Source organism: Lepidochelys kempii, chromosome 11 (assembly GCF_965140265.1).
Source record: "Lepidochelys kempii isolate rLepKem1 chromosome 11, rLepKem1.hap2, whole genome shotgun sequence".
NCBI lineage: Eukaryota > Metazoa > Chordata > Testudines > Cheloniidae > Lepidochelys > Lepidochelys kempii.
The window spans coordinates 4,461,257-4,481,934 of NC_133266.1; the positions used below are offsets into that span (position 1 = coordinate 4,461,257).

A 20,678-nucleotide genomic window follows, 5' to 3' on the forward strand; every position below is an offset into this window, starting at 1 on the left:
TGGCAAATGACAGAACAAGGAGCAATGGTCTCAGGTTGCAGTCGGGGAGGTCTAGGTTGGATATTAGGAAACACTATTTCAGTAGGAGGGTGGTGAAGCACTGGAATGGGTTCCCTAGGGAGGTGGTAGGATCTCCATCCTTAGAGGTTTTTAAGGCCCGGCCTGACAAAGCCCTGGCTGGGATGATTTAGTTGGTGTTGGTCCTGCTTTGAGCAGGGGGTTGGACTAGCCAACCTCCTAAGGTCCCTTCCAACCCTAATCTTCAGTGATTCTGTGCTGTCAGGATGTCATTCAGCTTCCTTAGGTCTGCCTAGTCTCCTCTCCACTAAGCCCCAAACCCTTGGCTGGCCAGTCATGTGGCACAAAAGGCAGTGCATGGGCAAAGGCAGGATTTCATGGCCATTTATGTGGCTGTGCAGTTACGCAGGTAAGAGGTGGAGGGGCTTCAGTAGGTGGTGCTCTTCTCTTGAAGGTTATACCGCTCAATGGTCTTCACAATATGGAACTGGGGATGGTGGGCCATACGCTCAAAATGTCTGTTTAACTTGCATTTGCAATTTCTTCGGCTGCCTGGGCAAATGTGGGATTGGTGCATACAGGTTAGCCAGCCAGTTTGGAGGGCTAATCTTTTTGTAAGACACGCCCACTCAGCGTGGGGCACTGTCCCCCTTTGGGTTGGGCAGGAGTGGGGCACACCAAGGTAGATCAAGCTGCTATGGGCATGGCTGACAGAGTTTGTTAGCTCAAGCAGCAGAAACTCATGTGTTGAGATCCCAGGTTCAATCATTGTTGCCGACGCCCCACCGAGGGGTGTGGTGTCGTATTTGCAATACAGTAATGGAGTCCGGTTTCTTGCACCTCTCTAGAACCTTTCATCCACAGATAGGAAATGGACGTAGCTTAGCCTTGCCACGCACCACTTAGGGAATCCCTTCACCCACCACTGAAATGCAGCCACATCTGGAATAACACACATCTGCTCTTCACCAGCAACACAAGTGTCTGACAGCAGGTGAAGAGTGTCTCCTCCAGCTGAACATCTGGGGGACTCTCAAGTTGGCAGATGTCCTCTCCTGAGTTGGAGTGAGGCCAGGACAGGGTAAGACCACACCCGTACTGATCTAAAAAGCATTACCTGATCTTTAGGTAACACAAGTGGGCTGGACTTGTAGCAGCTCATTGCGCCTAGCATCAGACCAAACCATTGATCGGTATAACCTTCAAGAGAAGAGTACCACCTACTGAAGCCCCTCCACCTTTTACCTGCATTTTTTCTTGATGATCTCCCACCCAAGTACTAATCCTGCCCCAACCTACTTAGCTGGAGAACTGTGCATTTGGCTCCTGTGGCCTAAGGGATAATTTCTTGCCTCTCCCTGTTAAGGGACCCTGCAAGAAGCAGCTTGTGTCCCTGCCTCTACCCTGGGACATGGCTGATTGCAACCTCCTTGACTCCGTATTTCCTCAAAAGATCCAGGGCTCCCATCACATTCTTATCCAATACACTTCACTTTAACAAGTGAGAGAGAGAGAGAGAGAGATCAGGAGCTGAGACGTGACTGAAAGGGGAATGCAGTCAGTTCCGGGGCTGCTTTGTGCCGCCGGAGGCAGTGAAAGGAGGAGTGGCAGTTCTGGAGAGCAGTGGTGGAGAGGGATTATCATGGTGCATACAGATAGATATAGGTAGAGATATAATCAGATAAACATAGCCGGAGTGAGTCTCCTTGGGTCTCAAGCTGCTGAGGAGGGTGAGTGGCAGCTTGGAACTCGGCCACACATCCTGAGAGGCACCTGGCTATTAATTAAATGGCAATTCGGGGGGGTTCATCTGCCTCCCTGTCAAGGCACAATTAGGGAAAAGTCAGTGTTCATGGATTAAAGTGGTGCGTGGGTTCAGGAGGCCTGGCCATAATCTCCTGTTAAACAACAAAGAGTGTTGCCAGCTAATGAGAGAGCAACCCAGCCTAGGGAAGAAAATCACCTGAGCAGCTCAAGAGGGGAGTGGTGTTTGGGGCGGCCGATGAGCAGATCACGAGTTGTCCTTGACTTCCATTTAATTAGCATACTTGTGGGGGGGTTGGTTTGGTTCAGCAGCCTAGTGTATGATATGACTAGACTAGCCGTGGTTGTGGAGGTTAGGACTGAAGAGGGCTGTCAGAGCCATGTGTGGACTCTGGACTGGAAGCGCTCTTCAGCAACCTTCTCTCTTGACTCGTTGCTGTCAACCCCTCACTTTTATAAGCACTAAATCCTCATGTTCTTAGACACTTCACCCCTTTGCTTGGCCCTCGGTCCCTGAGGGTATTTGCTTTCGCACCAACAGCTGCTCTGAAACTCAGCAGCGCTGGAGATCAGCAAAGCACGGCCATTCATCCTGCCAACGATTTTTGTTGGCACGCTGCGGCAATCCATCACATACCAGGAAGTGTGCACCCGCTGCTTTTAATCCCAGCTGCCAGGGAGAATGATCGGAGGCATCCAGTCTGCCTGATGGCATCTCTGCACAAGTGTAGGTAATAAGAGAAGAAATCAATAGCCAATTAAACCTGATCCACAGCATTTGATTTTTGGGGGTATGATGGGAACAGTAATTAATGGAGTTTCCTTGAGACAGTCACAATTCAAGGTTTCCTGTCAAGGCTAATGTGGTTTCATTTTAACTGGGTCTGCTGCAATGTACGGTCTGCGGAGGTGCAGGGCTGGAGGAGCCGTTTTGTGTGTGGTGAGCCTGGTGACCTGCCCCTGCTGATGGCCTGGTCAAATGGAGGTGGAAAGCTCCCGGATCCTGCATCCTCAATGGCAGTTGGGCATTTTCAAGGGGTTAGCTGGGGCTCGTCCCTCTCCGGGGCGGCGGGGAGCCACACCGCCTCACTACGCACCGTTGATGTCTTGGGGGAATTAGTCCGGCCGCAGGAGTCTCCCTCGGCGGCCCTTGCGACAACTGCAATAAGGACAGTAAGCCCGGGCCCTAGGTCAGAGCCGGGCAACAAGGAGTCAGGCGCTCAGACCTCAGGCATGGCTGAGCCGTAATAGTACAAATAGTATCAATAAGCCCAGGCCCGGGGTCAGGGCAGGGCAACAAGGAGTCAGGCGCTCAGGCAGGGGCTGAGCAGTAGCAATATACACAGTAGCAACAGGCCCAGGCCCCAAAGACCCTGGGAGAAGGGGAGACAGCCAGCCACGAGGTGGGTGGCAGGGGGGACGCAGGCCCTCCCGCTCCACTGCGTCCCAACCCGGGGCCCTAGCACGGCAGAAAACCCGCTGCTATGTCAGTGGGGATCCCGGCCGCAACACACTGACATGGGCTCTGGCCGTGCTGCAGCCGGACTAGGGTCGGCTGCCCCCCGGGCTACTTCCGGACTCCCCCTCTTGAGGGACCTGGGTTAGGGTGGTGTCCTCAGGGAGGTCCAGCACCATGGGTTCCTCGGGGTAGCTGGCCAGGGGTAGACTCGGCAACTCCTCTGGGTGGTGGCGCGGGGCAGACCCTGGCAACTCCTCCGGGTAGTGGGCATGGGGCAGACCCCGGCAACTCCTCCGGCTGGCGGGCGCGGGACCGGTCGAAGGCGTCTGGCCTCGCCGGTGGCTGTCTTCCCAGTGAGTTCTGAGGTCGAGCCTTTATACCTCCGGGGCACCGCCTGACCCTCCCAGGCTCTGCCCACTCTGGTGCCCAGAGGGGCTCGTCTCTCTCCGGGGCGGCGGGGAGCCACACCGCCTCACTACAGGCATCAACTTCTCTTAGGCCCCGTTTCAAATTGCAGCCTATTGCCCAAGATGGATCTCCCAACTAACAGGTCCAAAATAGAGCTGTCAGGCAGGGAGAGAGACTAGGCCCTGCTAGGCTGAGGCACTCAGATTGTGTGTGCATGGGACGGGGATCTTTAACTGCAAGGAGATGTTGGTTTGTGGATCCCCTTTAAATGGGGAGGCATTTCCCTGCCCATTGCCTAGCAGCTGTGAAGCAGGTATCAGCTTGTGTTTCAGGTCGGCTGCAAAATGTTGTAGCGAGGCGCACACACAGCGCTCTCCCTCTCCCAGAAATATTACATTAGTTCTTTCTCTGTTTGTTGCTTTCTTTAAAGTGAAATAAGTTCTCTAAGCTGAGACATACACGCTTGGATCTTTGTGTCTGGAAAACATAACTGTGGGGAAGTGAGACAGCACTCCTGTAACTACCCCACCCCATGCCCCATCTCAAGGGAGATGGGGGGGCCTGAGTGTTCGGGGGTTTTTTAATGAGGAACCTCCACCTCGGCCATCTCTTCCTCATGCCGTGGAAGAATACTGCAGCTCAAGGGCTGGAGTAACCCACCAGGATCCTTGTTGGGAGGAAGGGCACGACTGGAGGAAGCTCTGGGCTGCTTGGAAATGGAGCTTGAAGGGAGGTGGGTGTCTTGTATATGAGTTCCTGACCTTCTGAGCAATTCACCACCGCCTTTTTCTGATTTCCTTCCGCAGCCCTCACGCAAACACATGAGGGCCCAGCCCCACACCCGCCCCCAGCCCCAATGCACATCCTGTTTAACGGCTGGCTGGGGCTAGCACCCCCTTTATGGTCACAGAGACTAAGTCCAGGCCCTGTCAGCAGACCAGGCAGCTGGAATAAAGATGAAAAATTGGAGTCCTTTCTTGTGCTGTGGCAGAGGCCACGATCCCTGTTTTGTGTTGTGTCCGGTCGGGACATCCATCAGGGACACCTGTACAATCCTTTCTGGGGTGGGTGGGAAAACCAGAGCAACCACCTGCCAGGTCAAGTCTCCTGCTCCTAAGCCATTGGGCCGCGTCTCCCTTTAAAAACTACTCATTCCCCCTCTGTGTGTTGCGGTACAGCTCAGGAGGCCAAGTGGCAGTCGCACGCTCACACCGACTGGCTGCGTGGCAGGCAACCAGGAACATGCAAGGCACTCCAGTACTGAGGAATGCAGCCCTGCCGCTTCTGAAGGGATGGGACTGTTTTCATCTAATGCTGTGTTGATTGTTCAATCAGGGATTGGAGCAGACAGGCCGCTGGGTATTCCCCAGCAGGCATTTCTGAATTTGATTGCTAACAGTTTGGCAGCTCTCCACAGGGCATGTACAGAGCCAGTCAACCGAGATGGGCCTGAACCGCCAAGTTTGGATCCACTTCTGAACTCTCTATGTTGAGTTTGGCATTGGGCCCATCACTACTAATAAATTCAGAACGCCCAGCTATTTTATTCAAAAGGGTTCCCTTTTCTATACATTACCTTCAAGAATGCTTGGTAATTTTCCTCTTCATACAGTGCCTCTGTGCAAAAGGACCCCATAGGTCTGTTTGGTTGCAAATAACATGTGGTGTTCTCTGCTCCAATGAGTCCGTTTATTAGTATTTAATGAGGGGGAAATAAATGATGTTCTCTGAAAACATCCCAATGGCCTACGTTGTGCTTCAGAGGGGGATAGAGAATGATCCCGTGTTCTTGCCCTTCCACTAAATACTGCACTGGAATAAAGCACGTGGTGGGACTGGGCCCCGCTGCCCTCTAGGGTTAGAATCAGAAATGTTCATCTGTGTGTCTGCTAATAGCAAATAGAGATTCCCCTTTAGCTCACATGGGGAACATCCTGTGCTCTCAATATAAATGACACCATAGTGCGAATTGTAAGGCCAGAACTAGTCTTCAGACCATCCACTCCAAGCACCTGCATTATGCCAGGCTGCTTTTCCCAGCTGCGTGCCTGCCCAGTTGTCCTTGCTGTTGCAAAGGTTTTCCCTTTGTCCAGTCCAAACCTTTCTGAGTTGAACCTGCAGTGCTTGTAGGTATGTCTGAGCCTTCTGCTGGTGGGTTGGGTTTCTGCCCGCTGATGCACCAGAACAGGACTCGAGTTAATCCTGAGGTGGTTTTAATTGGTCCTTGTGGGGGTCTGGTAAGGAGTCGGAGGTGGATCAGCGCTGCTAGGTGAACTCACCAGATCACCCTAACTCCATCCAGGAGCCCCGTCTTCCATGCGAGTCCTGTCCTGTCTCCCACTCCTGCTGGGTCCTGATCCCTGCCAGGTGGCCATGGGGCTGGAGGTGGAGGAGAGCTGCAGTGGCCAGGGGAGGGACAGCACGATCGTGGCAGGAAGAATCCACTCCCTGCTCAAAGACCAAGGGAGCAGGGACTCACCTCCAACTGCAACGTGGAGGACCCAGGCTGCTTTTGGTGCTATTGTTCCTGCTCGCTGCTAGGAGAGAAGCCTGCGCCGTGGGCAAGAGGGGAGAGAGAGAGGAGCCAAGTGAATTCAGCTCTCATCCCTCATCATAGATTCCTAGACGGGACCTATTCATCCTTTGGACACTATTCGTGAGTCCCTTATCTGTGGTGGTGGTCTGTCACAGGTGGGTCCTAGCAATTAGTATGGCCAACGTTCAAATCAGGATCCACAGAATCTGTAGGCAAGAGTACCACTGGCTGCTGAGGGGTTCGTGGGAACGGGTCCAGATTTGCTAAACTAATCTCAGCTGGAAATTGCCCATCAAGACATCAGTCATTTTTCTGCAGAGACAACATTGGTGCCACCAGCAGCCTAGGTCCTCTTCTTCTAATGGCAGAGGCTTGTGGTGTTTGCAGGACACAGGGAGAGAAGCCACCTGATTAATTAGAAATGCCAGGGCTCCTGCATCCAACATACTGGCCAGCACGGCACCCTTTTGGAATGAGAAATGCTGCCCTCCTCAAGCAGTTCATTGAGAACCAGAGTGTATTAACAGGAGTGTTGAATGTAAGGCATTTTACTCGGCCCTGGTGAGGCCTCACCTGGAGTACGGTGTCCAGTTCTGGGTATCACACTTTAGGAAAGATGTGGACAAATTGGAGAGAGTCCAGAGGAGAGCAATTAAAAAGTGGTAAAAGGTTAAAAAATACCTGACCTATGAGGAAAGGTTGCAAACCCTGGGCACGTTTATGTAACCCACACACCTTCTGGGTGTGGTTTTCTGTCCCATCTGGTGGCACCAAGACCACTTAGAAAGAGATAAAAAATGAGTCTGCTCTACAGTGTTAGCTAAGAGCCAGCTGGCTTTTAGCTTATGTGGTAGAGGCTCGTGCACTAAGCTCCAGCGGTCCCCAGTTTGATCCCGGCCGCTGACAACCGGGGTCTGTCGGTGTTACATTTAGTCTTGAGAAAAGAAGACAGAGGGAACCGGATAACAGTTTTCGAATGTGTTAAGAGCTGTTATAATGAGGATGGTGATCAATTGTTCTCCTTGTCTACTGAAGCTAAGACAAGAAATAATCAGCTTTAATCTGCAGCAAGGGAGCTTTAGGTTAGATATTAGGGAAAACTTTATACCTATAAGAATAGTTAAATTCTGGCATAGGCTTCCAAGGGAGGTTGTGGACTCCCCATCATTGGAGGTTTTTAAGAACTGGTAGGACTAACACCAGTCAGGATGGTCTAGAATGGTTTATTTAGTCCTGCCTCAGTGCAGGGGCCTGGACTAGATGACCTCTTGAGGTCCCTTCTAGCCCTACAATTCTATGAACTTGGTAATGAAGCTCAGGGGATTCTGCGCAGGGAGTTGTCATTGCTCGCTGGATCAAGAGAAGCTTTCCTAGCTAAAGAACGGGCCATTGAGTAAAGTAGAGAGAGATACTACATTCTGTGCCATTCTGGCTTTCTTCAAACTGGTCTAATTGCAGCCGAAGGATCTGGGCTCAGGTCTGCCCATCTCTTCTTCTTAACATACACACAACGTGCCTCCGGTGGCACGTGACCAGGATTCATCACTGAATTTGGTCCATTGGTTGGATCATTTGCTTCCACGGGCCAGGCCGGGGACCAGCAGGGAGTGTGACAGGCATGCTCGTCTGTGCCTGCCCATTCCGCCCACTGATGCATGAGATACGATTCCATTGACTTCACAGCCGTGGAGGCTGTGGGTAGAGCAGCGCGTGCTGCAGGTTACAGGGCAGGGGGAGAGGGAGGCAATTTGCAAGATTGTGACAATAAAGTCATTCTGCCTGAGTGTTTTCTCGTTTGGGTATGAGAAGGAGCTCATTTATTGCTGCCTTTATTGATACACATTGCCCTTTAATCTGCGGCTTTATTATGTCCATGATTTATTTATTTCGAGCAGGGGTGGGGGTTAACTTCCAGCCAGCAGCAGGGAATAAAACAGGAATGAGAATCGTGCTCTGGTCAGGGGGAGGATAGGCCCTGGCTTGTTGTTCAGGTGGGTAGAGGCTGAAGAACCGGACTCCCAACTCTCCGTACGTGTGTGAGGGATCCCAATAGTAACTGTGCATGCTGCTGTGTGTCCATTAAAGCTCCCCGGCCAGGTGTGGCATCCTGCAGAGAGCTGGCTCTGTTGCTTGCAAACAGACCAGACTGGGTTGCTGTGCTCTCGCCCAGTCGAAACTTGGTGGAGAGACACCCTCCTTAGCAACACACACTTTTGCTCCAGGAAGTGGTGGAAGGGAGTCAGCAGGCAGAGCGCCTTCTTCCGAGTCAGCCCGGAACCCCCGCCCCAGTGTGGTGCTAAGGGGTGCTGTGTGGCAAACGTGCCACCTTTCAAATGAGCTGTCACACCGCGCACCTGAGTGCTTATGGGCAAGAACGCTCCCCTGGCACCTCTCAAGCAAGCAGCTGCTAGCCCCAGCCTCCTGTACAAATTCCAAGGTGCGTGATTCCAATCTGCCATCTCAATTCCCCTTTCAGGTTCAGTTGGATAAAGTGTTCTTTGTTTCCCATCCCAAACATCTGTGTGGGTTGCCACTAACTGCAGCTGCAGCTCAGTGGCGGGGGTAAAGCGTTCCCAGGACGTGTCATTTATGTATCAGTTTGGAAGGCACTAGACGACTGCAAGCCGTTATGTTGTCATCGCCTGGAAACTGTGTCCCTTGCCTCGGTAGCATCCTGCAAACTAGAGGATACATACACACACACACGCGTGTTGTAATGATCCTTCTCCTTGTGGAGCAGGCAGTGTTGCAACCCTTTGAGATCTTGACACATTGGATTAATCTCTCCATTGTCAGGATTTAGCCTCTAGCTGAAACTAAGGGTAGGCATTAGGGGCTGTAATGTTGTCTGTTTGCGGTGTGATGGCTTCTGAGAAGGGACCTGCTGCTCACGGAGTTCCACCATATGGTACGCAGGAAGCAGGGAGCGAGGGGAGGTGGCTTAGAGACAGGAGCTGCCAGTTTTGGGAACCAGGCCTTCACTGTGTTGTCTGAGCCTTTGTGGAGGAGCCATATTTGAACCCAAAGGCTTTGCAAGAAAGGAAGAGTCCCCATACAGGTGCCAAGATCTTTCCCTTAGCACCAAAGCCACCCGTGGCCTCAGTGAAATAGACCATCATGCTGGCTAGGGATGATGTACATGGCATACCTGTGGGAGAAATGTGCTGCTCTAAAGGTAGGAGACTAAAGGGAACAGCTCTGATGCCACAATGATGGGCCCAGTTGAGGAAACTGAACAGAATAGCAGCAACATTGCAGCAGCATCTAGAGGCCTCATTGTGGGCCGGGGCCCTATTGTGAGGGGTGCTGTACAGATACACAACTGGGAAGGGTGCGTAGCCCCAAGAACTCACAATCTCACATAAGACGAGACACAGCGAGTGAGTGAAACAGACAATAGAAGGGAGGGGGAAATTGAGAAGGAGAGACATGGTGAGGTAACATGTTACGAAGGCTCCTGTTGTGCGGAAATGAGCCGTTACGAATCACGTGAGAGTGGTTTCTCCGTTGTCGCTTTGAATGGTCCGCTCAGAAGAGTGAGGTGTAATAGCACTGACTGGAGACAGGTGCAGAGCACCATGCTCTTCTTTATCCATCCGAGCACCAGAGCCACATCAGACTTATTGCCTGGCCTTTATTAGAAACTCTTTCCCGTGCTTCAGTTTCTGACTCCTGTGTATCACGTATGCTGTTTCTCTGAACAGACGCGCAGGATTAGCTGTCTGCAAGCAGCGGATTGTGGAAATGAAATTTTCCATCAGCCATAGCTCCGCTCCTCAGGCTCAGGCTGATCACCTGGAAAAGAAACCTCTCCAGTTCTGTTTGGGGACAAAAACAACATGATTGAAATCAGGAACTTGGATAAATAAAATGAGACAAATTCCTTCTTCAAGGAATTAATGAGCCAACCCCGTGCTCCATGAGCCTCTGCTCTCATGTCTTTGCTGAGTGTTTGTGAAATTTCATTGGTGTAAGTCTGTCCATCCAGCCCCTCCGCCCCATTCTTTAATGGCCTCGCTGTGTCTGATCTGAAACTAGGCTGTAAGCACCTTGGAGCAGGGCTCATTTATTATTATTATTTGTATTACAGGAGCAATGCCCAGCCAAGGATCAGGGCCCCGTTGTGCTAGGTGCTGTAAAAACACAACAAAAAGGAGGTCTCTGCCCCAAAGTACTTACAATCTAAATATAAAACAAGGGGCAACAGGTTGATACAACAAAGAGGGAAAAGACAAGGTAACAATGAGATGATTATGGGTAGCATGGTAAGCAGTGGTCACAATGCCCCAGCTGCCTACCCATTGGTGGGTTTATCTGCGTTGTGAGGCGTTGAGCTCACTTTTGAGAGCTGTGACATAATACATGAATATTCTCTTTCTCTCTCGGCACAGGTCTGGGCCCATACACGTGCTCAAATACCATGGTGGTGAACATGGAATGAGAACCTGAATAGAATACGGAATTCAATCAAATAATAAGGAAACGAGATAGAGAGTAGGAAAACCTACTTCTAATGGAGAGAAAGGACTTAATAGAAAGAGCGAGCTCTTTGCATGTGGGGTGGCAGGCTGCCCTAAACCAGTGTGCTAGATTTAGGGCCTTATGCTCCCTCTCAGACCAGGTGGGAAGGGGAGTCAAACTGGGTGCCCCACGTATGAAAGGTGGGATGGAAGAAAAAAATTCCTCAGCACCCCTGATTCTGCGGGAGCCCCTTCTTGTTGACACCACAGAGCTGGGGCTTCGTGTGGTAGCCATATGCCCCAACATGGTTCTCTAGCAAACTCAGAGACTTCTATCCTGAAGAGGGAGTTTTTGAAAGGAGCATCCTGAAGGGAATGGAGGGGAGCCATGCTGTGATGCAGGGAGTGGGGAGACTGGGCAGCCAGGCCAGAGGCACTGCCCCCTCCCAAACATCATGAGGTCCATGAAATTTCCCCATGGGGCATCTTGAGGGTTCAGAACCCCACCTGCCCATTCTGCCTTATGGAATGGCTCCTAAGCACACACGGAGATTCCAGCAGAATTTGACACCTTCTACAGGTTTCTCCAGATAAACAAGGCCTTGAACTGGGAGGATTCTCCCCAGTTAGTAAGAAAGGTCCTCAAAGTGATGGTACATCTGGGAAGAGGGTCTCTGGACCTGCCTGCAGGAATTCGAGTTATATTTTAACCCAAATTTGTTTTGATGAAAGCATACAATTTCTCACAACTTGATATTAATTGGCTGACTCCAGCTCTCTCTTGGAATTTACTGTTTCAAATGAATCACCTTTACTTCCGCCCCTTGCCCACTCCTCTGCTCAGTTCCCTTTTAATTTTACAGCTTCCTGAGCTCGGCACTGGGAAATCGATAAGTAATTTAGAGCCCGGCAAATACAAAGGAAAACAAGTTATTTTGCACTTTTATGAATATTTTGAAGCCAGAATTGTCTGAAAAAACTGGGGCTCAGTCAACGTCACAACCGATCCACCAACGTCACACATTAAACAGCATAAGATCATAGACATTTATAATTAGAAGGCTAGCAAACAAGAATTTTTAAAACTACCCTCTTGAATCAGGCTGTTCAGTAATATTTGTGGTAAGCTAATAAAAGAGGATTTACAATCCCAGCACCATGCTTAATACTTGGGAGAATGGATCTTATTCCATGGAGGGTAATTTACAGCTGAGGAGAAAATATCCAGTTTGGGTTCTTTGACCCAGGGCTTAAAGTGATCTCAAAGAAATACTGAACCTGGCAGTGCTCAGGATGGAATTTTATCCCCTTTTAGGGATCAGACAGCTCATTTAAATACATATCTAATGTTCCTTCTCAAGGACTGACCCACTTTAGAGCTGCTTCAGAGGTCTCTGTTTCCTTGTCTGGGTGTGGAATCTGTCCAAAATATCCCAGAGGAGTGCTGCTTTTCAGGGGCCTGTTCTATGCCTGATGTTAACAGTTCTGAACTGTATTTCAAGGGAGGAAACAAAAATCAGACTTTGTGTGATGACAGTTAGGTGTTGGGTTGTGATAAGATGACCCATGACAAGAGCTCTTCAAATCTCAAGAAGCAGGATGGAAAAAAATCTGTGATACTCTAAACTTGACCCACAGTCCAAGCTCTGTAGTTTCAGAATAGCCAGCTGTTAATATTGTTACCTTTTTTGACGTGAGCAGCTAATCAAAGTTCAGGGCCCTGCACATTGTGCCAGTTGGGAGGAGAAACTGCGTCAAAGAAAATACCAGATTCCATCATCAATCTTGTTTATTTAACATGAGCAGCAGTGAAATAGTTAACCATGTGAACACTTGTGTTGTCAGAAAGTCTCAGAGCCAACGTCCCACTGAGGGGAATGGGGCACTTCCAGAGCTATCATTTGTCTGTCACACAGGAAGCACTGCCTCAGGTCACATTCCGAAGGTCTTCTTCACAACCAGGAGGGCTAGACACTCAATTTTTATTTAAATTGGAGCTTTAATTCTGCAGATGCTGAGCTGGACACCAGAACAGTGCTGATGCAGTTTCCCAATCAGGGGACATCTGGTAGACACTTTCATCCCTTCCTAGTCATGCTTTGATTATCAGGTTGGAACAAAGAAATTGGCCAGTTTTACCCATTTCTCATCCAACCCTTAATTAGCCCACAACTGCTCAAAAATGTTGTGAACTTTTCAGAGAGTTTCCAGCTTATTACAAACCCCAAAATGAGTGGCATTCCATATGGTGGTGAGTGCCACTGGCAAATTTCACTAGGCCCTAACACTGACCTCATGACATCTTTTGCAACACCATGTTCAAAATTGCTGGCGGTGACAACTCAGTCATAGTCCTGGTTAATAAGTCAATGATCTAAACGGGATGTTGTCCATTCATTCACTTAAGGCAACTTGTGCAATGGAAGTGCAGCTACCATACATAGCTGGACATGCGGATCAGATGGTTGTGCGTGCCTATGTCTTTTTACGCAGCTAAATGGTTACCAGCACATGCATATACCCACTATACAGCATGTGTGGTTATGGTCCGTATAGGGGCAATTGCAGTCAGGAGGATATGTACACATTTAACTTCAAGCAAATAGGCCTCCATGTTTTGAAAAAGGATCCTTTCACATTGTACTTGTAGGTTACATTTGATTATCGCATCTTTAGGTAAGTTTGTAACTTGTCCCCAGGTCTCAGCGATTCCCAAACCTTTCCCCCTGCTGATGCCCTACTCTCTCTGACCTCTTTATTATTTCTTTAACATTTTTATTGCCAAACAGCCTCAGCCAGCTCAGAGTCCATTGTGCTAGTCAATCTACAAAGAGATAGTAAATGACAGTGCTTCAGAGTTACATTTTGAAAGACAAACTCTTTTGCCATCCATTTTCTAGCTGCCCATTGGAGGTTAGGATGAGCTTTTAAAGTAAATGTTTGTTCTAATAACCTGTTGGCTGCAGCCTTACATCTCAGGACAGGAAGTGCAACCAGTTGGCTGTATCTCCAGCCATGACAAAACACTCTGATGTTCCAATGGAGTTCACTGGGGTGTCGGACAGAAAGGAGGAGTGCTGGACAGAGGGCAAAACAGTTAAGGTTTGGTTGATCAGTGATGGCAATAAATAGTTTCCCTCTGATGAAATGCAGTTCCATATGCACAGTGTTCCCATGTTAAGTACAACTAGGGAGAGCACTTCAAAATACTTAAGTGCTTCAAATATTCTGTACTTAGTACTTAAGTACATCGTAAAGGTAGATAAAGCACAATGGTTTTTTATCCACAGATACTTTTTAAAAATAGGTGATTGAAACAATCACATACCTCCTGGATTCTGGTTGGCCTCCAGCACCCATTGTCCTGGCTTGGGAGCTTCAAGCCCAGCTCTTGCACCAACCAGGGAGGGTGGCAGCCCACCCCTTTCACTTCTGATTGATCACTACAACCAGCAATGGGTAGACTCACTCCCCGGCCCAGCTCAGTAGCAGTGGGGAGACTTGTTCGTAGTGTCTGGGGAAACCCCAAAGTACAAGACCCCCTGTTTGGATACTTTTCTGCAGCAACAACTCTGTGACGGGTCAGTGTCCAAAGAAAAAAACAGATAAGCAAATTCTTATAACAGATAAGCTCATTCTTATCATACAGGAGTGGGAAGTACTTGCACTTCTACTTTTACTTATAAATACATAAATGCTATTTCCACGGCACACTTGTACTTATAAGGACTTCTGCAATGGCGTGCTTGGCACTCATACTGAAGTCATTTTAATTAGCACTCACGGCTACAAACCCACTGTGAAATGCAAGTGGCGAGATCAAGTTCCAGGCTTTGGCAGAACTTGACTTTGACTCTCTTTCCACAGTTCAGGAAAGATGTGGACAAATTGGAGAAAGTCCAGAGAAGAGCAACAAAAATGATTAAAGGTCTGGAGAACATGGCCTCTGAGGGAAGATTGAAAAAATTGGGTTTGTTTAGTCAGGAGAAGAGAAGACGGAGCGGGGACATGAGAACAGTTTTCAAGTACATAAAAGATTGTTACAAGGAGGAGGAAGAAAAATTGTTCTTCTCAATCTCTGAGGATAGGACAAGAAGCAATGGGCTTAAATTGCAACGAGGGAAGTTTAGGTTGGACATTAGGAAAAACTTCCTGTCAGAATGGTTAAGCCCTGGAATATATTGCGGAGGGAGGTTGTGGAATCTCCATTATTGGAAATTTTTAAGAGCAGGTTAGACAAACACCTGTCAGGGATGGTCAGATAATACTTAGTCCTGCCATGAGTGCAGGGGTCTGAACTAGATGACCTCTCGAGGTCCCTTCCAGTCCTATGATTCTATGAGTCTTTCATTCTCTGCTGTTGTATTTATGCTCATGAAAGTTCACAGGCTAGTGAATGGGGCATCTCTACCTGGAAGCTTCTCTCATCCTGATCTGATCTTGATCGTGGCCCAGACAGAGTGAACCAACAGTACCAAGAGAAAACAAACAATCCAGGTGCTGGCCTGACTCAGTGTTTATCTGTCTGTTGGAATACTTGCAGTAGCCTGGAAGCTATTGTGCTTTTGTAATGGGTGAACCACTGTACACCGAACCATCCAACAACGTCTGATCTGGAGGTTGATATGAATTACTTCTGTATAACATCCTATTTTAAATTAAGTGTTTCAGACCAAGATTGAAATTTGATTTATTGAATAATGTTACAATATGTCAGCTAAGCCCGCACGTTTGCGGTGTCACGGTTTCTATCCCCAGGTCAGTAGGATATGCTAGTCCAGTGTGTGGGGAATCTATCTATATCTGGCTAAGCTAGCTAGCAAGGCATTTATACGGTGCCATTTTCTATGGTATCAGAGCAGCTGGGTAGAGTCCTGTATTTAGAATATTACTACTACTTACTTAGCACGTAGGTTGCATATTTTATCTTCCAGATGATTTATGGAGATTAAGTAATTAATTATCACAATCCCCCTGCAAGGGAGTTGAGTATTTTTACTATCCTGATTTGACAGACCTCATAACTGATGCACAGAGAGGGGAACTGACCTATCCAATGTCTCAGGAATGAGTAGACAGGATTAGACATCAGGAGTTCTAGTCACAGTCCACTGCTCTAACCACTAGACAACACTCCTGTTATATCCATGTGTGATGTTTGTCTGGTGGATCCAGAAAATACAATGTGTGCAGGTAGACAGATTCCAGAAAAACACACACACACCCTGTCCCACACACGGTATTAGTGAAAATGCTATGATGAATAATTTGCATGGTTTTTCATCCATCAATATCAAAGCACTCTCCAAAGACGAGTACGTATCATATATCTTCATTTTGTAGATGACATAGCCAAGACACAGAAGTTAAGTCCTTCTACTGGGATCACACAGCAAGTCAGTGACAGTCAGGAATAGAACTGTGGTGTCTTGATTCCCAGACCCTGTGCTCCAGGCACTAGACAACCACTGCCCTGCTGCTGCTATGCATGCAGTTAGATTTGATTTACATGTTCATGTGATGTTAGCCCAATGGCTGCCAACAGCACATAGATTCCAGGTATACCTCCCATGCACACATTTTCAGCTGAGTCATGACCTACAGCATGTATGGCGGATCAAACCAAGAGGTGCATTGGTAAAGGGATATTGTGGTGCTGTATAGAATAAGCCATCCTGCTGCATGTAAGATGCGTTTGCTGACTGCTGAGATCAAACTGTGATCTGTTTAATCCAGGTGGAAGGCGGTCCGGCTGAGCACAAGGACTTGTGCTCTGCCAGTCAGTAATTAAAAACCTTGCTTTATCGTAGAATGCACGCTGACCAAGAGAGCTGTGTTCATGGGCCACTAAGCAGGCAGCTAGAGGGAGCGATGCTGAGCTGTGTTTACAGCTTCTCTCTAAAGTTCCTCTTGTTTTTTTGCCTTCCCTTCAGGTCTAATAATACACGAAGGGCCCTCGGTTTACCGGATTTTCAAACGGTGGCAGGCGGTAAATCAGCAGTGGAAAGTGCTGAACTATGACAAAACAAAAGACATGGAGGACCAAAAAACAGGGACCAGGACAAACCTCCGAACCTCCTCCCAAACCAACCATTCATCCTCCACCGGTGGTACAGCCAGCAACTCCGCTCCAGCCGACAACGGGGTCCGGGGCACTAGCCACGCCAACGGCACCCTGTCTGACCACCACTGTGCTTACACCATCTTGCATATACTCAGCCAGCTGAGGCCTCACGAACAGAGAAGCCAGTCTAGCACGAACAGAGAGCTCGTCATGAGGGTCACAACAGTCTGAGCAACGGAATTCAGGAGGCCTTAACGCGAAGTGGAGGAGACAAAGAACTCAAGAGCAGAGAAGCATGGTGTGCCTTTAATTTTCTGGGTAGCTGCACAAGTTGTAAGCAGCACTTGGCCAACTGAGGAAGAAGAAGGTGGAGGCAGAGCTGCACACTCATGCTAAAGAGGTTAACGTTTTCCAGCCAGTCAATATTATTTTTTAAAAAAATAACAAAACAAGTGCAATACGGACTAACAGCTAACTAGGCAGAGGTTTGGGGAAGCCGAGGAAGAGCCGCTATTAGCATGTCTTACAAGTTTTATTAGCTGGGATGGGTAATGTTCTGCACACACTCACACACGCCCCACACGCACACAGACACACAGTGTGGGATGATAACAAACAGAAGGGGAATGACGGAAGCGATGTATTTGGAGGAGTTTTCAGATTGTATTAAGCAGGGATCTGAGTCATCATTTTGTTTCATAAATCATTCCGGAGCCCTGTATTACTCGCGATAGAGTATTTCCACTGAAATGGCTGGGGATTTTTCAGTTTTAATATTAAAAAAAAAATCCATCCATATTTCACCAAAACAAAAATCAGCAAGGGGTTCGGAGAATGGCGTTGGGAGCGGGTTTGACAGACATTTTTTGGCGAAGTTTGTACAGATGCGTGGTGGGTGTTTGAAGCACAAGCACTGGTATGATGACCCCAGATCCCACATTCAAACCTTCCCGCTCACAAAAACCATCCTCCAGGCAGACTTTGAGAAAGGAGGCTGCTCCGGGTTAATTTCCTCTCATACCCCATCACCCCTGATTGATTACATTAGGCCAGTCCCATCTCCACAGCTTTCTCCTGCATCTGTGATTCAGACTCTCATAAGAGGGTTTTTTTATCTGTATATCCCTGCTGCTCAACTTGCAAGAGAGTCTCACTCAATCTTATAGGTTAAGCCCTTGATATCCAGTCTGCTGAATGACTGTGTGGAAAAGACTAAATGATGAGCTAACAAAGACTTAGTCTGAAGAGGGAGCACAGTCCCTGAGTGAATATATTATGCTTTTAATAAGTCTCCTTCTCTAGGAGCTATCCACAAAAGTACCAATTGCTCTTCAGGAACATCCTCTTTCAATGCACAATGGCTGAATCATTTGTGGGTATTAAAGGGACACTGTCAAGTACTTTTTAAATAGTTTTTAGGGGCTTTTTTTTTTTACTCTCCATCATTTGTCAGATTCTCTTAAAAACTTGAAAATAAAAATTCTTTCCCTATTGATTTTTGTCCTTTTCCATTTGGCACACACTGTTCTCCCCTGGCCAGGGCCTTGCCCCGCTGTGCCCTCACCCCGCCCGGCCCCTCTCCTCCCGACCATCTACTTCAGCCAGAAGTCAAACATGGCTGCGCCCTGTTTACTTTCATGTGCCCCAGCATTGCTGACGGTGCTGCACCACGGCCCTGGAGAACAGAGCTGTTTTGTTAGCGTAGCCGAAGAGCAGAAACCGTCCCAATGCAGAGCCTTAACTGGTTTTGGAGCAATGCCACAGCAAATCAAAAATAACCACCACCACCATGGTCAAACCCGGTGCCTGGAGTTAGCCGCCAAAACCCATATGTAAGCAGATGAACGAAAGCAGCCTGCTTTCCAGCTGTGCTGGGGGTCTCCTGCCTTAGGGGTTTCTATTACCACCCTTCACAATGGTATCTGAGCGCATCTTGCAGCTTCTGTTGGAGCCATGGGAGTTGATTCACGCCCCTACATATGGATTTAGCTGATGGACTTTCATAGAATCATAGAATATCAGGGTTGGAAGGGACCCCAGAAGGTCATCTAGTCCAACCCCCTGCTCAAAAGCAGGACCCATCCCCAATTAAATCATCCCAGCCAGGGCTTTGTCAAGCCTGACCTTAAAAACTTCTAAGGAAGGAGATTCCACCACCTCCCTAGGCAACGCATTCCAGTGTTTCACTACCCTCCTAGTGAAAAAGTTTTTCCTAATATCCAACCTAAACCTCCCCCACTGCAACTTGAGACCATTACTCCTTGTCCTGTCCTCTTCCACCACCGAGAATAGTCTAGAATCATCCTCTCTGGAATCACCTCTCAGGTAGTTGAAAGCAGCTATCAAATCCCCCCTCATTCTTCTCTTCTGCAGACTAAACAATCCCAGTTCCCTCAGTCTCTCCTTATAAGTCATGTGTTCCAGACCCCTAATCATTTTTGTTGCCCGGGTTTGACTTTGGGCGCCCGGGTTTGAAATTGCCAGCCTGAAAGCAATTTAGCTCTCAGAAGGGATAAGCATTTTAAGGAAGGTCAGATTTCTGGGCCTCCATTACTTGACAGTGTCCCTTTGAATATCAGAATGCAACGGAACAGGTGTCTTTATGGCAGATGACATGTGGGTTCTGAAACTCCAGCCGAGTTGAGTTCTGCCCTGAGATAAGATTTAATCCCAAGACAGCTGATGAAATGAGGAGCCATGCAAACAAACATGATTTCTGGGAGGCCAGTGTCTGTATAGCTGACCTATCTCACTGTCTACCAAAGAGTGCTTTTGGTTGGGGTCGGGGCTGTTTTGATGACCTCTGAAAGGTGCTGTTGGGAGCATGTCTCTTACGGGGCTGCTCCTGTGGTAAAGTCTAGCAAAGTCTGGTTAACGCAAGGGAACACAGCAGCCTCTTCGTGCCCCAGGGGCTTTTCCAAAGGGCAGTGTTCTTGTCACAAGAGATGGCCACTTGTGATGCTCTGACAGGGGTGGGGGCTGTCAGACGTAACAGTAAATAGTGTCATCTGATCCCCCTCCAACTCCCATTATGGGATAAGGAAAACCAAATTCCTTTCACTGGGGTTAGCAGGTTGGGAGTTTATAAGGTCAGAAGCACATCTCACCATGAAAGGGAGGCATGGCCTGGTGGGCTGAGCACAGGATGGAGTCATCTCACTCCAGCTCTGCCACCAACTCTCTCTGTAGCCTTGGGCAAGTCCCTTAATCTTTCCGGCTCAGTTCCCCATCTGCAAAATGGGGATGATAATACTTACCTACCTCACAGGGGTGTTGTGAGATTCAATGTTTGCAAAGCCCATTGACATGATAAGGTAGTGTGTGTAAAATAGATAGCAATGAGCTGGTTAGCAGGAATGAGCACCCACTGCCCTTTGCTGGACAAACGTCAAACTGCTCAGCTCGGTGTATCATAGCCCCTACACTGTTACCAGAGAGTCCCCTTTTGCTGAAGTGGTAGGGTGCTGCCACTTTCATATGACGTTCTGAGTGGCTCTAATGTGCAGCATAGTGACAACCACATGGTCCTACTTGGCCATGGATTTGTTACAACATTTTTCTATACACGTGTTCTCCATGCAATGTGCTTAGAAACATATGTTCCAGTTGCAACTGGCCTGTCTGGGTCTGGGCTGTTCAGTGGCTGAAGCATCCCTCATGAGTGGAAAACCCTTTCATTTGGCTTCGGAGCCCAGTTTCAGAGATGGTGACCTTCTGAGCCCTTCCACAATGGTTTAAGAATCAAAGACCTATTTCAGCTATTTAATAGCCAAACCAAATGAACAGAACACGCAGTCTTGCCAAGTTCATCAATGACTGGGCATCAGATACTATGGTGACAAGGAGCACTTAAGTACCTAGGTAGATAAGACGTTAGCTAAAGGAAGTTGGAAACTAATTATAACGCTTTCTTAAGCATAGATTCCCAAGGCCAGAAGGGACCACTGTGATAATCTAGTCTGCCCTCCT

At 48.4% G+C, this 20,678-nt stretch overlaps 1 protein-coding gene across 1 annotated transcript in view; it reads left to right on the forward strand.

Annotated features, from left to right (window-relative positions):
- MARCHF4 (membrane associated ring-CH-type finger 4) overlaps positions 1-18,122 on the forward strand; it is a 161,658-nt gene extending 143,536 nt beyond the window's left edge. Inside the window, exon 4 of the mRNA XM_073305012.1 lies at positions 16,579-18,122. Within this exon, the coding sequence (XP_073161113.1) occupies positions 16,579-16,940 (362 nt within the window). The 3' untranslated portion in view covers positions 16,941-18,122. The remainder of the gene's footprint in view (positions 1-16,578) is intronic.
- The last annotated feature ends 2,556 nt before the right edge of the window (positions 18,123-20,678 follow it).